Source organism: Rhipicephalus microplus, chromosome 2 (genome assembly GCF_043290135.1).
Source record: "Rhipicephalus microplus isolate Deutch F79 chromosome 2, USDA_Rmic, whole genome shotgun sequence".
Lineage (NCBI taxonomy): Eukaryota > Metazoa > Arthropoda > Arachnida > Ixodida > Ixodidae > Rhipicephalus > Rhipicephalus microplus.
In genome coordinates, this window is record NC_134701.1 from 270,554,950 (window position 1) to 270,572,535 (window position 17,586).

The window sequence follows — 17,586 nt, forward strand, 5'->3', positions numbered from 1 at the left end:
CGGAAAGAAAGAAAGTTACGAAGCCATGATAATGTTAAAGAATCCAGACAGAGAGCTGATAATTTCGAGAATAAACGCGAGTGTGCCACACAGTCAAATGCTTTGGCAAAATCTAAAAAAATACAATTCGTTTGAAGATTAGCGTCCATGTTAGAGTGCAAGTCAGTTGTGAATTCTAGCAGCTGCGTGTCACATGACAGTCCTTTTCTGAAACCGTGTTGCTGAGGAAAAAAGAAGTAATTATGTTCAAGATGAGCGTAAATATGGGAGGCGATAATGTGTTCAAGTAACTTACAGCAACGTCCCAAAAACACCATATGAGACGCCGTAGTGGAGGGCTCGGGAAGTTTGAACCACCTGGAGTTTTTTAACGTGCACCGAAATCCAAGCACACGGACCTCAAGTATTTTCGTCTCCATCGAAAATGCGGCCGCCGCAGCCAGCATTCGATCCCGCGACCTGTGGGTCAGCTGCCGAGTGCCTTAGGCACTAGTCCACCGCGGTGAGTATCGTTCTCCTCATCTTGTGTCTTGAGTGCGCATAGATGCTTTAAGGTGTGCCGTTTATGCCTTGAAGAACATATTCCACTGAACTCCTGCCTTATTTAGGTTGTGCCGCGCTTACATTAATTACTGCTACTCTATTGCATTAATAGATAACAGATTAAGGATCTGTTATGTTGCTGTAATCAGTCTTGTATTAAACTATGTATGCGAACTTTTGAGCTTAAATCTCTGTTCGCACTTACTTTCTTTCGAATAAAAACATTTCGTTATTTCACGAGTTATGCATGAAGTTCGATGTAGCCACCTGGACACCGCGTTTTTATTATAAGTAAACAAAAAAATGTCTTCGCAGCTAAGGGGCCATTCTTGCAAATTATCATGACAAAAGCTATCTAATCTGCTACGAAGAAGTTCCAATGTACTGCCGTATCAATAGTCTCATGCGAAGGCTGTGACTATTTTTATATTGGCGGTAAACCTGATTAAAAAGGTTAGCTTGGAAAGCTGGAAATAGAAGAGGGGACGGCGTTAGTGCATAGAAATGAAGTGCTCTTCAAGCATTTCACAATAGAAAGCTTTATTGTGCGCAACCTATGTAATTGAACGCTACTTGAAGAACAAAAAAAAAGTTAAGTGAAGATATGTATTCCACGTCATGTCATAAAATCAAATCAGCTATACACGAAAAAAAAAAGGTTTGACTGTGGTAGCGATAAAAAAAATTCTCATTGCGGTTGATTCCCAGGACAGATATGCAGATTGGATCACCCAAAAAAAATCTGGGCCTCTACGATACGCATCGGCTGGCAGGGCCTGATTTTCATCATTTTCTGTTGTGTTCTTAATTGTGCGGGTTCTCAATATATCTTTTTCCAACACTTTCGTTTTTTTTTGTTCAGTTTGCAAGAACAAAAGACTCGTTTGCCTCGGTGTTCGCGATGGGCTTTTCTCGGCTTTCCGTTCATTCCGGTTTGAATTAAAATGGAAATGACGCGTGGGTCCCCATCACGGTACGGCCTCTGCATTCCTATACTTCTGAGCGGCGCTTCAGGTCCAATTTTTCATCAATCTAGCGCGTGCTCTTGTTTCATCCACGCTCCTATATAACACGACATTGCTAATGCCCTCGAAGTCCATAGAGCTTAGAAAAGGGAGAGGTAAAAGCCAGAGGGCGGGGGGGGGGGGGGGGGGGGCGACAGAGTGAGGGAGCCGAATGTGCCGTTGGGCTTATAGAAAGAACCTCCAGAGCGTGGTTTTGCTCAATTGAGAACGCGTATTGTGAGGGCTGGCCACTGTGCATAATGTCTTCTCAGTGATAATATGGTTACGTCTAACGTGCAAGCTTTTAAAAATCTGGAAACAAACATTTAAACGCAAAGGTTCCAAGATACTTTGGAAATGGTGGCTTCACTAAAGACACACACTACGCCCTCCCGTCAGATGTTAACTGGTATCGAGATATCACGGTGCTGGTGCATCGTGTCAAGACTGCGATCTCTCTAAACCATTTGTTGTGTTGTTGTTGTTTTTTAAAGATAGTCACTAGCTACTTGAATTAGGCACCAAAGCTACGCAAGCGCAGCCGCCAAGTATACATGCTACAATTCTGGTTGGCTTCCCTGTCTTTCTCTCAATTTCTTGCCTTTCTCTATCTATACATAAATGCGCTGACTTCGCAATGCGAAAGAACAGTTATTCTGGTAGAGATATTATATGCCGATCATAACTACCATTATGAGCAAATTTAAGCGGCAAGGAAATAAACACGAATGCACTAAACAGAGCTGATATGGACGAGCGCTGACTTTCAGCTGGTTTTTCATTCAGAAAAGAGACATTTAAGTAGTGAAAAATTGTGAGCGCCAATCAACATGCGACTATTACCGTTCAGCTGGTTTTTCATTCAGAAAAGAGACATTTAAGTAGTGAAAAATTGTGAGCGCCAATCAACATGCGACTATTACCGTAAAATGATCGCTAACAAGTGACGAAATAAATAAAATTAAAAGGAAGTCCAGGCAACTTTATCTTGCGAGATCTTGCGCATGTGAAAGCCAAGCAACTTTTTTTTTGTGATAGTCACTGTAAGGCATGCTGATGTTTTTCTTCCCCAAACATGCGATGCGGGGCGCCTCTACAATTTTTGCGAGCACATTTTTGTTTTTGCAGACCACTTCTTTTTGATTGTAGGCAAGGCAGGCAGCCACACCCCTTAAATGTGAACTCAAGTGTTGGGAGTTTGATGGTTTGTGAATTCGTGTTTATTCTCGCTCTGTTAAAATTTTCTTGACGATGAATTACCAACTCGTGACGCTAGGGGTGCGACGCTATTTAAATGCAGTTTTAAGGCGAAAGCCTGTATCTTTAGGCAGAGGCCTTGAGTGACAAAGCGTTCAGGAAAATAAACGAAAAAAAAAGTGCTGCAGAAACCCACGTCACCTTATTCGTGTAGGTGGCCTGTATCGAAGGAAAAGCTTGCTGTGACGTCACCGTGGGACGTCACGGGGGCCTGAGTTCGCGACGTCAGTTTTCTCCCACCGTTTTTTTTTTTTTTTTCGTAGAGCTACCAGTCTTTCACGTCATGGACGCACAATCTGGTGGCGGAGACGACGTGAAGGCAGTATAATCACGTGGTGATTAACCTGCTTCGGTGTGATGATGACGATGCTGGAACGTTATTGGGCCTCTGTGTATCAATAGGGAAATAACCAGCATGCGACGTACAGATTACCTTAACGTGACATTACAAAGTTAACGTGCCACCATGTGGGTGCTCCAGCGTGGCTGCTTCAGCGACGTCAGCGCAAACCATCTGTTTCTCTTTCAGGTAGGGCCACGTAGTGCGACAACTTGGGTTTGTTGGCACGGTTGCCGTAAAATAATACAACGCAAATGAGGCGAAGACGTTTGCGTTGTCGCAGCTCTTCTATTCTCCGTCTCGTTAGTTTATGTATGGATGTTGCTTTGTTCGCTTATATAATGCGATGTTTGGTTTCATAAGTCGCTGCATCCTTTTTTTTTCCCCCGCAGGTTGCGAGACGACGGCGGCAGCGTTAGGGACCGGAACTTTTCGTCCTACGATGGAAGCCGGCTCAAGGATTCGGTCGCTTTTGTCAACGGTGAGGAGGACCATACGTTGTCGTGCTACACCTAACTAACGCCGATGCTTGTCTGCGTCAGAGGGAAATGTCTCTACATATACACACCTGGTTGAGCACAGGACATGCATAGTACTGTAAAGATGGTATACAGACCGGAAGATAAAAGCTGCACCTGCGAAACCTTTTTTTAATGTTTCCATAAAAATAAAGGATATGGATAAGAAATAAACAGCCGCCGGAGCGGTTTCAAAAAACCCTAGCTCTCGTCATTGTGACTTGACGAGCATGTTGAGCCGTAAAGTATTTCGAATTCAGCATCGGATGCCAGCAGAAATACTGCAGCTAAGCGCATGCCCTAACACACTTCTTCGCGTTTATTTTCCACTTCTTTTGAGTGCGTCCGTACATAGTTTCCTAATATACACTAGAGGGTACTCTGGCGCTAGTGTCTATGGGAGCTGCAACGCACGGCGCTTCAGCGAGCACGGGAATGATGGGTAGTACACACATTTGTCTAGTTTTCGTACTTCTGGTCTGCTTCTGGATGCGTGTGTGTTCGTGTGTCTTGGAGCTGTTTCTTTCACGAAAAAAAAAATTAGCAAATGTTCAGCGTTTGCGCTTCACAACCTTATTTTTCTGGCTTATCACTTTGAATCGAGTCACGAAGTTCAAAAGGATTTGTTCTTTCTTTCAAAACAAAATCGAAACACAGCATTAAACGAAGCCGAAAGTACGATTCGCCGCCCGCAAGTACGAAGACCAGGCAAATGTGTGTACTACCCATCATTCCCATGGTCGCTGAACGATCGCAGCGCCAGAGTTCCCTCTAGTTAACTTTAGAAAACTCTATGCGTCCGTATACGTAAAGCTTTTACGCGCTATCAGAAGTACGAACTAACGGCAACGAAAGCTCGCGCTGCGGCTCTCTCTACCGCAGGCGGCCTTCCAGTGTCGGAGTCCAACGGACATGGGCCTCCGGTGCTGAACCTGTCGCAACACGGCCATCGCAACAGCGCGACGCGGGACTACCACGACGGCGTGGCTGCCGACGCCGAAGACGACACCGAGGACGACACCGACGACCGTGACCCCGGTGCGTCTCGTCTCAAAACGTCTGCGAAGAAAAACGGTTTAGCGCATTTCTGAAACGTCTTAGCCGGCAAGCATAAAGAACGACGTTACTAGGGGAGAGTAAAAATGACAGAGATAAGTTCCTAACAGGAGATAAAGATGTGCGATATTCCCAGTTTTTTTTCGCTCGTGCGCACAGAAGCTTGCATCAAGACCGTCAGAAACCTCGGTATGGCTCTTAGCTGCCTTCCGCGATACTGCTACCAGGTGCTTTATAATATAAATGTGGCGTATTGCACGCAATGCCTATACTGACAATTCGTCATGCTTCACTTCAATACATGCGCTGTTGCAAGTTACAAGCGAATTCAGCATGAAAAAAAAAACTTTAGACACCGCGTTAGTGACTGCGTCATCACTGTCGCCAGTGGTGGTTCTGTGTAAGTTCGTTTACGAAAATACGTACAACACCAGCGATTACTCGACGTCATTAAATATGTTGGTCCGGCTGAACCAGGCAGAGAAAGGCATAAACCTCTTATAGCTGCGACAAAAGACGTTACGCTGTGTGGTGAGAGTATGTTTAAAACCTGTTTCCCAATCGCGGCGCTTTATTCAAGATTTGTGACGTGAAGCTGTGCGCATGAGGGCCGGTATTTACTGCGCTTCAAAACTAGTGCAGCAGAAATGAAACACTTCGCGCTGAGTGGTCAATACATAGTCGGATAGTTATATATGTATATGCGATATATGGACCATTCGCTACCTAAGCCGTGTTTTTTTTTTAAGCCTGTACGCGACACAACTTCGTGAACTTTCGACAATGATAAAAGCATTTTACGTATCCCGAGCGTCCTATCCACATACTGCTTGACAAAGTAGCCTGATTGAGAGTTTTCACCCAAAACAATCGGCCGTGTGGCTGCGTAACTGCACACTCAATGAACGAGCGATTCATAGTTTTATTCTTTATTTTTCAAATCGTGATATAGGGTGGCGCACTTTTCGCAACTGCACGTCTTTTACAATTTAGAGAATAAGAGTGTATGTTCGATTAATCTTTCTTTTTCTTTTTTTTCTTTTTCGAAACGCATTGCGCTAACAGAGCTTAGCGGCGCTGAAGGAAGCAGCAGTCCCGAGCCCCACGGTGGCGGCGGCGGGGGTGGTGGGGGCCAGGCAGGGACAGGCATGGACGAGCGCTACGCCCTCGACGCGGCACTTGGTCTGGGCGCCGTGTCTTCAATCGAGACGCTCCTGCGCAACATACAGGGCTTGCTCAAGGTGGCCGCGGACAACGCCAGGCACCAGGACAGGCAGATCAGCATCGAAAAGGGTGAGTGTGGTCGAGATGTTTCTCCGAAGATAGGCGTGTGTTGTGGCGTAAGACCAGCGCAGGAAATGGCACAATGAGCATTCAGAACCCAGCGCTGACTATCACCTGTCAAGTGATAGCCACTTGATAGTCAGCACTATATCCCACGTGATAATTGTGCCATTTACTTCGCTGCTGTCCACAATGTGCACGAACCAACTAACCCGCCTAGGGACCTTCGTCTAGGCAAATGTCTTACAAAATATGCGAAGCAATGAAAGTGAAACGCTCAGGTCAACATACTGTTTTTATTGCTCAAGAGGAATCGATCCTACAGATGCAGCAAAGCCCGTTGCTTCCTTTCGATAAAGTATTCGCGCTTTCTAAAAAACGTGTGCTTTTACACGCTAAATAAACCTCGATTCTCGGAGTACTTTGATATGCAACCTTCCTCGACTGCATCGTTTATTGTGGCACGCCACTCTCGGGTGATAAACTAAAGCTTAGTTCATTCAGTCGGTCCACAGATCAACCACTTGCTGAATCGTTGTAGAAATTGTGTGCCAATAACATGCTCACTTATTCTACTAATTTGTTAATGGAATTACCATGCACGCACACTGATCTCACAAAAAGGAAACCATGGGCTGCATATATATATATATATATATATATATATATATATATATATATATATATATATATATATATATATATATATATATATATATATATATATATATATATATATATATATATATATAAAGTCGGAATAAAGTCTCAGTGCCGGATTATGAAAGAATTAAGTGATAACAACGCTCTCTATTAAGTTGAATATTATGACCATCTGACCTTTAAGCTAGTAACTGATTGCGCTGTTTATGCGGTTACGATTACGAATTGCTTTGTGACACCTAAGCACGTAGTATGTATCACTCTTAACCAAGTTCCGCTTAATGCACGTGATACAGCCAGAAAACCGAACATTCTTCGTCTGGTTTCCCGGATATAGCCAGTATTTAGCCGGGGCCGAATGGAGAGTTTGCGCTACAGCTGCTCACGGTGTCAAACATGCACCATCAAACCCTCCCTTTAACCATTCATCGATGGTGCATACAACCTGAACGAACGTCGTTAATATTTCAGTTGACTTGGCGAGTGCAGGATAGAACACGGACGACATGGAGGTAGACAAGGGCAGACTTAGTGTCATAGGCTTACTCTGCAATATTTAAGTGTTCTAGTCCTCAATGCTCTTTCTTTTATTAGCTTTCAGTTGTTCCGCAGGAGGAACAACTATCTTTATCTCGAATTATGATGACAGAGGGTGTGGTGTGACTAATGGCGAGCACGTTCGTCGAGCGGTCAGAGCTGAACAGGTCACGTTTCTTGAAACTTTCACAAGACGGTGACACGCCGGGGTCTCTCCTTTATACTGCAGGGGGTTTATGGTTGGCGATACACGTCCGCCCTTACAAGACGCGTCGTGCCTACGAGATATCACGTTTCCCGGTGTCCCTTTGAAGGGGGGGGGGGGGGGGGGGGCTGAAAGAAAAAAAAGTGTCGAGGACAAGGAATTAAGCGCGCACAGGGCACAAGTCGCGGCCGTTCATCTTTCGTTTCTCTCTTTAGACCCCTCCACTCGGTCTGCGGGATTTAGCACCACGTTTCCGCCAATAAAGCCACGATTTGCATACTGCATAAAGTGTGACGGGCACACGACGCTTCACACGACGAAAGTTCGTGCCTCTTGCGAGCAGAGCCTCGTCTAATGACCGCTCTCCCGCGCGACCTCTTAATTCTCGCGTCGCTCTCCACCCCCCCCCCCCTTTTTTTTGACGTGCTGTTCTTATTCCTCAGACCTTCTCTCTCCTTTTCAACTGTTATGTGACCACTTTTTTAATTTCTTGTTTTATTCTCACTTTATGCTCTTCCAGGGGGGCTACAGCATGTGCCGCTTTCTTTTCCTTTTTAGAAATTCCAAAAGTGTGCTCGCTGAAAGAAACCCGCAGCATTACGCCATACTGGGGTATCCCACGCGCAACCAAAAATTAAAAGAAAACGACAAATCTTCCTGCTTTCTCTGCACATTTCACACTGGCCCTCGTCCTTCGGGCGTTCTATTCCGCTTCCTGACAGCTACGCAGCAACCTACGCTAAGTCTCATATTTACGTTCTATCGTGTTTGGCTTTCTTTCTTTCTCTCTCTTTTCTTTTGTACAATGTTCTATCCTCCGTTCTCGTTTTCATTTTATCTGGTCTTTCTTTCTTTTTTTCCTCTTCAATTCATGGTTTGGCCGTGTCAAGAAGTCAGAGCACTCAGTGCAGCCCGCGGGTACGCCGGAAATGACGTGGGGCGAATTTACGAGCCACTGCGGGGGGTGAATCCGGCGGTGGCCTTCCGGAAATGAAATGGGCTTAGGCCACGCTCTGTCCCCCCGACGCGACCGCTATTTGTCGCGTCACTTCCGGTGTCAATCACTGTTTCGCCTACCCCTTGTTTCGGACCTCAGTGTCTGCTGTTAGCGACGCGTATATATATTATACAGTCCTCCTAAATGCTCTCAATGTCAGCGTGTTTGTGGACCACTGTCATGGTTTCTGTTTTAGTGTGCTATCTTAATGTAGGGCTCTTCGTTGGAAAGCTCAACATTTGGTCTGTTCTTCGCCGGGAAGTTTGAAGCTTGAGGAAGGTCTTTTCTTATTCGTTTTCACGAAGGTTTGATGTATGTCTGAACTCCTAAAGCTAGTGCTGTAAGGCCATCTGTTGTTCCTTAGAACATGCTGCGTAGAACTGACAAACGCTCCCCCGAAAAGGGGAGCGTTTGTGCGTAAGTATTTCGGTTGGGCTTCAATTAAACATTGCATTATAATAATAATTGCTGAACACTTACGTCCCATAACCATAGTATGATTATGAGAGGCGCCGTAGTGGAGATGCTCCGGAGATTTTGACCACTCGGGGTTCTTTGACGTGGACCTAAATGTGTGCACATTGACCTCTATCGTGTTGCTTCAAAGTAAATGCGGCCACAGTGACCGGTATTTGATCCCGCGACCTTTGTTTTAGCAGCCGGGCACCATGACCACTAGTAACAATGAATGAGTGAACGCGGCTATACATTCCACATTGCTGTGGTGCATGGGTTGAGGCGTCACTTGTGTCTGCAACCTTGAGAAGTTTGTTAAAACGCGTTATTGGGCTAGTCGGTGCATGGTGTAATAGAAAATGGGAGGCACAAAGAAACTAGACGGGAAACGACAGGGCTGGTGCCATTTTTTAAACAGATAAATTATAATTTCGACAAACTTCTCGTGCGTCTTCGGCATCTTGAATACCAAGGTCCAGAAAGAAAGGGTATCACGGTATATAAAAAAAAATTCACACTGTTTAGATATTAGTGAAAGCATTCAGCGTTCTATTTTGAATGTGGAGAGATTCTTACCCGACCGCTTCCGGCCTTTTCGCTTCCTGACGGAAGACGACGAAGGCCTGCTTTCGATCAACCGGAACAGTGCGCTTTTTTCTTTTACCAGAGGCTCTTCTGTAGCGTCTGTTTGTGAGCCACTCCCAATACGGTCAGCGCCCAGCAATGGTGGAGCGTTTCTTCGTGGCACGAGACGTGCAACATGATCCTCTCCTGAAACCTCAAGTCCCGTTATCCCTGGCCTCCTTTATTCGTTCTATCCCTGTCCTCTCAAGGCATACAGTTGGCCAGAACTTTAGCCAATGTGCGCGGCGGCCACTTTTTTGTCTGTCAGCACCACATTACGGCACGAAGTTAAAAAAAAAAAAGTTGCTTCGTTGACATGTGCTTCGTGGGCATACACTTGTCCCGCTGAAACTTAATTCGGTTGTATGGCAAAGATACACAGAAAAAACTGCCACTCATGCGCGATAAAGACTTGACCGACTGTACGCACTGCTCTTTCTTCTGTACTCTTTCTATTTTACTGTCACCCAGAGTGGTATGCCGACACGGCATTTCTTATTTTTCACTGCTTACTTATTTTCTTTTTATGGCTTCTCGAAACGTAAGAATGCTCCCTGCTGTGAAGTTGCCAAATCGTACGTATAATCCCGGGGTACTAGTAAATTATACTTGTAGGAGTGACTGTAGCCTCCAAAACGTTTTAGACCGTTAGACTAGCGTAACAGAAGGCAACAATGGAAATGAATTGATAGATAGATAGATTCATTGATTGATTGATTTGATTGATATGTGAGGTATGTGAGACGTGAGACGCCGCAGTGAAGGGCTTCGGAAATTTCGACCACCTGGGGTTATTTAACGTGCACCTAAATCTGAGCACACGGGCCTACAGCATTTCGGCCTCCATCGGAAATTCAGCCACCGCAGCTCGGATCCCGTGACCTGCGGGTCAGTTAGCCGAGTACCTTAGCCACTAGACCATCGCGGCGGGGCAACAACGGAAATGAAATCTAGCACACTATTTCAAAACGCCAGACCACGCAATGCACAACACACAGTATTCCGCACTGGCCTGGAGCCTTTGTGTGCTGTTGGTCCTGGATGCATTGCAGCACTGAGCGGCACTTTATAGGTGAGATGCCCGCCAAGCAGGCCCACCAAACTGCGAACTTGGGAACCTTTTTGGGGGGTGGGAAATGAGGGTACATCTTTCTCTTGGTATTTTATACATGTGCATATAAAACATACATTTAACGACACTCATTATAAGTTGCAACACCGTAGCCATGGTTGAAGGGGCACCAAGCTTATACGGCAGCACCTGCAAAGCTGGTCTCGGTGATACCAGAGGTTGAATCGGCGTTTACGTCACTCAGTGCTTTCTATTTTGGAGCTGCCGTGCAGCCTTGGCTACAGTTTGACCACGCGCAGCATTTTCAACTTATATTAATTGGGCACGACTGTACATGCATGTAGATATCACGGTCGCTCCACTCACTGGAAATGAAATCACAGCTGCGCCCCCCCCCCCCCCCCCCCCACGTGAACATTGCCACGTTCCGCGCACGCTCAGGCTCCTTCAGTAATCTATTCAAAACATGATACTCAACTGTTGGTATATATTCAACGCAGAACCAGAGTTCTGACTGGTTCGTCGCATTGTCCGCGATGATACTTACAGATCGTGAAAGCCTCGTACACCCGCGGTGTAGCCACGAACCGCCGTCATCTCCACCGAGATCTAAGCGCGATTGTGTCGAACTAAAGGAGACAGCTGGCTCTCTTTCCAACCCTGTAATTATTCGGAGCATGCCTATACAGCTCACCTAAATCCTGACTGATAAGCAACCTTGTCACTGGGAAAGGAAACCCTTTGGGCAATGCGGGAGCAGCGAGAGAATGCCAACAGCGATGCCGAAGCATTCTCGAACCATCGCCGAGGCACAAGCAACAGCTATACAAGCATCTCCCTCCGTGAAATGAAGAGATGAATTACCGCAAAGGGGAGTGTACGAGTGCATGCCCGTGTAAAGGGAACGGTTTTTGTCTGTTGCGCTGTGCTGGAACGACACGGAAGAGGACCTTGCATGGAGCACGGACGCCTGCTATATACTCGGCGTGGAAATATAATTCTTAGAGCGCCTCATGAAAGGAGCAAAAGGGTTTGTGAGGTGTCGGGTTCGTAGCTTTGCTTGCGTCTCCAAACGAGCTTTGGGGATAGTGAGCGCCGCAAACAAGATATATCGTGTGGCCGGGGCGCTTGAACTGAGGGCGTTCTTTTCTTCTTCCTTTTACGGACTGTGCAATGGCGAGCGCGTGGTTTACGACTTTTAATAAAGGGGTCCGAGGTTTTCTCCTCTTTCGGTGGGCCCGCTCGTATTTAACGCGACACCCGCCGACCGTCCGGTCGACTGCCTCCGGCTGCAGCAGTGTGACAGGGCTTCGCTCTTTGGAGAGGGTCGTCACGGAGAGAGCGAGAGACCGTCCTCCTCGTCCTCTCTTATGGGCTGCACGCGCTGTCATTTTTCTTCGGGGAAGACGCGCGGGCTCGCCACTCGAGATTTGCCTGATGAGGGTGGCGCTAGCAGCAAGCGGAAAAGCGTCGCCGCCGGTGTGCGGTCACACAGGGCTCGGAAGGGAGCCCTTAATTTTTATTCCTTCTCTCGTTGAGGCCTGCAGACCTCTCGCGCAGCGCTTCTCAAGTGTTAAAGAAGAAGATAGTTTCGTCGTTGCTGGAAGCGTTGCTTGTGTTTCGCTCACCGTGCTTGACGCATGCATCTTCTCTAGGGGCATCAGATTTCTCTCGGTGTCTGCAGCAGGTCGTCAATTTTGAACTTGAACCGAGGGCGTAAACCCGGAAAGGCGTTTTCACACTTGCGTATAACGTGTCTTTTGGGCTTCCGTTCTGCGGCACAGAAGTTTTACCTTAGGCACGGTGTTTCGTCCTGGCACGAACTTAATTGAAACTCCGGGGATTCTGAGAGGTTGTGTGAAAAGATAGTAAGGTAGATACATCTCTGCTGTTACGCTGAATGATGCACTTGGCGGTGAAAAGTCTTAAGCCAGGAGTGGCCGGGATGAATAAGCAGTGATGATGAAGAAACAAAGAGCTTAGCTGTATACTGCACTTTGTCAGGCAGAAACATGGAAGCAGTCGTTGGTCTTGTCTATTGCCTCGACTGCATTCCTTTTGCCATCAACAAGCCCTAATCAACTTAACTAACTACGTATTTCTCTCTGCATTCTCTTTCCGACCTCCATTTTTCCACCCTAATTTCTGCACCCCACCTCCATTTCTCCAACCTAGCAAACCAGATGCTAATAATATCTGACTGACCTGCCAGCCTTTCTCTTCATTTCTATCTCTCTTATGTCAGGATAGACACGCCAGGCGACGATTTTGTACTTATTTTTTTATACGGGCACTGTTAAGGCTTGATGATCGTACCGTGTCGACAAGAACAATGTTCAACTACCTTTTCGCTTAAAATCACATTCAATACCTGCACAATACAGGGCAAGTCAAGCCACGTCGGCTTTGAGCTGGTGGGTTTAGGCATTGAATTTTTTGTTGTTGATATAAAATGACTGATTTTAGTAAGGTGTATCAGAAATGCTTCCTACACAGCCGTAGAAACTTCAATAAGGCTGAAATATAGGCGAGCTCGTGAATAATCATCGTGCCATATATAGCAAATGTGTGTGTTTTTTGGCCCCTTTCTCCTCTTGCACTACTTGTCTCTATGGAACAAGGAATAGGCTTGTTGTCACCTCGCGGGAATACCGTCAGAAGTGACTTTAGGTGATTTTATGAGATCACTCTTTTCTTCAGCTGCTCGGTCTCAGTGTCGCAGTTTTCAGATCAATGGTCACGGGTGATTAAACGAATGATTAGCGCATTTTGAATTAGCTCCAGGGGCAATAACATCCTTCGTACATTTTAAAAAGGGAAGAAGGTGTATGCCCCTACATATACGTCGGGAGCATTTTGAAATTATTATCTTAAGTACGAGGAACAATAAAATAATTAGTCGTCACTTTAACAATTGTAAATTGACCTGTGACAGAAAAATAATAATAATTATATGAAAGAGTAACATAAAACAGTACATACGCTACGAATAATTTTAAAGCATCATGAGTAGTACCGTGCCTTAAGGCGACACGCCCCGCCGTGGTGGTCTAGTGGCTAAGGTACTCGGCTGCTGACCCGCAGGTCGCGGGTTCGAATCCCGGCTGCGGCGGCTGCATTTCCGATGGAGGCGGAAATGTTGTAGGCCCGTGTGCTCAGACTGGGGGCACGTTAAAGAACCCCATGAGGTCAAAATTTCTGGAGCCCTCCACTACGGCGTCTCTCATAATCATGTGGTGGTTTTGGGACGTTAAACCCCACATATCAATTAAGCCTTAAGGCGACACCACGAGACGCTCCTACGTGGGTAGTGAAATAGCCGTTTCGTTAAAGACAGCTACTTTTTCAAAATTTCAAATTATTCGAACACGGGCATGCGTCTTGGAGACTACACAACGAACAAGAATTAACGCATGAATAATCTGCAAAATCATTGCAATTAGCCCTCCGACTTTCCGCAAACGATCTCAATAATCGGCCACATGTTGTGCGGAGCGAGAGGGCACGTTAATTCACTTAGCACTCAGCCTTGCCGAATCTTTCGCTATATGTATATACATATACGATGGCTGTCACTACTACCCACCAATATAACAATTAAAAAAAACAGCATTAAGGTCGACGACTTTACCTGCGAAGAAATAATCCTCGCTCACGCAAAGACGGCTTTCGCTGATGCACGGAAAGGATCGCGCCAGTTCGAATCTCGAGGCCCGAGCATTGCTCCGCGAAGCGGAAAAGTCCCGACAGTATTTTGCTTTCTTTTCTTCGTTCTCTGCCTTCTCTAGTTCACCCTTCACGTATCTATTAACGTTTGTTCATCGGCCTCTCAGTGGCTTTCTCCGGTCCCCTTATCCCATCCTCTTCGCTATACCTTCAGAAGAACTATATATACGTACGTTCCGCTTCGTTCGTTCGTAATTTCGTTAAAAGCGAAAGCTAGCCATGCTCTCCCCATTTCGCCTCTCGCTACAATCACTCAGTCTCCCCCTTTTTTTTCTCTCATTTTTTGTCTGTTTCTCTATCACTCTCGAGACATCGCAAGGCTAGGCTCGCACTGTTTAATTCCTTCTGGATAAGCTGCAGTCAAAACGCGGAATGATCGCCCGATCGCGACTTAACTAAATTTCTGATTTCGTTCGCGCAGCTCCGCAGATGAAATCAAACACTCGTCTTTTGCCTCCCCTCGCCTCCTTCTAGCTGGGTCTCGAAATTACGCTCATTAGATTAATAAGCCAGTCGCTCAAGCGAGCAACGTTTCTTGCCCCGACACCAGGGGGCAGTAGCCCCGTGGTTGCCAGGCCGTTATAGCTGTACGTACTCGGGAACTCACACACAGACAGAAAATATGATCGCCGTGTTCGTCTGCTACCAGCATATGTATATGTCTCACACACATCGGTGCTTCTTAATGCCCGTTTCCGTTATCTTTAATTTTTATCTATATAACGGTTTCTTTTCTTTTATCTCGCTTTGCTCCTGTTTCAAGTCGACGCGCAGTGGTACTATTTACCATCCCAAACCGCGTGTGCATATCTGAGTGTGAGCTGCGCGATCACCCACATTTTCTTTGTGCAGCTGGCATATGCGTTGTCTCTGTGTCTTTTACTAACGCGAAAATGTATATAGCTCATGCCCCCCGCTTGATCGCTTCTTCTTCTCTGCTCGGGCCGGCCATTTGCGCACTTTCCGAGTTCTCGCTTGATGTAGCTCGCGCGTATACCAGCAGCCGAAACGGAGCTGCTAAATCATCCGAATCGAGCCGAGGTTAACAGCGCCACTTGCGAGCACCGCCGCAGATATGAAGAGATGTGCCTGCGTGTGTGTGCTTAACGTTTTCCGTGTGCTGTGCGGGGGTGAAACCGATTCGTGCCCAATGTTGTTAGGCGTAATGAGCCGATTTAGGTCGCCTGCCGAGCGCGAGATTTGAGGCGAGGCCCCTGCATGTGGTCGACGTCGAACGACCGAGCGTTCTGTTTGGCGCATGCATTTGTACGCGTAATAACATCCGCGGTGCGAGTGCCCTTTTGCTGAGAACTACACTGCACACTGATGGCTGCAGGGCTTGATCTGTGAATGGTTGGTAATGCGAGTTGGGATCCGCTCTTGGCGTGTTCTGTCGTATAACGGTTTACATTGCCTGGTAGATTTTATGGCGAATCCGTTCGCTAAGGTAGGGATATATCTGATGCTTTGAACTTATACGTCACTGTATGTCTTCCGTTTGCTTGCTGTTTGTGGAACACTTCGCAATCGAAGCTACACTTAAGGCAATCCACGCTGCACCAACCCCTCCTAATACATTTTTTTTATGAAGGCAACGTCTATAGTAAAGCAGGGCTACTGCTGCCTTTTTTTAAGTTTTAAAATGAAAGGAATAGGCGATGACGGGGCATTATAGCTTAGCTATGTAATTGTTTCCGTAGAGGTTTTCGGGAGCACGTAAAAAAAGCTAAATAAAATGTTTCGTAAGATTGTGTCTTTATAGTAATGTCTGCATAGCTGAGAAAATGTCGCTAAAAGGTGTTATAATTAAAAGTATGTGGGTGCATTATGTTGATAGTATTGATAATTACCACAGTGAGACGTAACTCTTTCGGAAAAGCACAGATGTATCTCTCGATATTATTGCGTTTTTATTAATGTCACCTGAATTAGGCATTTTTAGAGTGTAGTTTGAAGAGGCTTTGGTGGCGTTTGGAAACATTACAGAGCAATATCTTGGGACACAAAAAGATTGTTGATCGCTAAAGTCATTTATTCATAACTTATAAAAATTTAAAAAAAAAAACAGTAACCCTGAACTCACTATTAGGAAATTGTACTGCTTAGGCTGCTGGACAGGCCGGCGTCAGCCGAATTCAATCGCCGCACACGTGTAATCTCCAGTGTGATTAGTCTGATGACATACCTTTTCACTAAACGATGCCAAGGTACATGAAATTCCTCGGACAGTCAGCCGTTCATTAACTATGACATTGTTTTACAGCAACGCTGACGTGTGCCTGAAACGTATAGACATCTATTCGCACAAGGTACATGCCATGGCCTCCCTGTTTCATTTTTCTTTTTTTTCTTAAACAAGAGATTCGGTGGCTCACGAAGCATTGGTTACCTGTCTTCAGTCATCGCATCTTAACAAAGCATTGTACTTATAACTCCGCTCGCGAGAGATCACAGTTGAGACGAAAGCACGCACTAGGCAGAACTTGTATGTATTTATTCCACTTATTCGTGCCGATAGACACCACAACCGCACGCAGCGCCATCAGGGGCGGGCCATCTCCGTTCGCCCACAACGCCATTGTGTTCGACAGCGACGGATACGAGGAAAAACTCTTACGCGAAGACGTGAACTGATTTCGGTCGTGCATCATGCATGCATGCTCGCGCACTCGCAGGGTGTCCAAGGACAAGACGTGCGCCCATTGTGTTTTTTTTTGAGCCCGCGTACGCTCGCCGCTACAGACTATCAAGATCGCCCGGGCGTTCTATTGGCTTCGACGACTGTGTCACGTACCACGGACGCTGTCAGGCTTCGAGAGCCACGGCTCGGGCAGCATATATCGGCAGCTTGCCTGCCTCGGATATGACGCGTCGTGCAGCCGTCCTCCTTTCAGGTCATCATTCTTTTACGTTTTAATAACGTTCTAGCCCCGGTCATCGGTTCCTGAATCAAGCGTACAGAGATCCCACGTTTGCCACACAATATGAAGCACGTGGGAGCAGTGCAATTGCTTTATCCTGCGTCTGTCCTCATAAACGTGCTTTCGGGGTTCGTGCACGGTGGGCAGTGCTGCTGCATACGAGGAAGTTTCGTGCTACACAATACCTTTCATTAGGCAATTTCGTGGTCGTCACAAGGTATACGTGCGGTGCACTTTGACGCGTTTCACATCTGACAGCGTTCAGCAAAATACTTTATTTCTTTTATAAAATAATTAAGGTCCGTGCGCTTAAATCTGCTGCGGTAAGGCACGTAATATAACAAAGAAGTAAGCAGTCAAGGGAGCGAGACAGCCGCTCTTAG

The 17,586-nt window shown here is 46.3% G+C and overlaps 1 protein-coding gene across 1 annotated transcript in view; it reads left to right on the forward strand.

The window, feature by feature from the left end:
- The window catches only part of LOC119169228 (dachshund homolog 1-like), a 279,105-nt gene that overhangs the window by 207,564 nt on the left and 53,955 nt on the right, over positions 1–17,586 (forward strand). Inside the window, exons 6-8 of the mRNA XM_075881536.1 lie at positions 3,537–3,625; positions 4,545–4,700; positions 5,784–6,011. Of these exons, the coding sequence (XP_075737651.1) occupies positions 3,537–3,625; positions 4,545–4,700; positions 5,784–6,011 (473 nt within the window). The remainder of the gene's footprint in view (positions 1–3,536; positions 3,626–4,544; positions 4,701–5,783; positions 6,012–17,586) is intronic.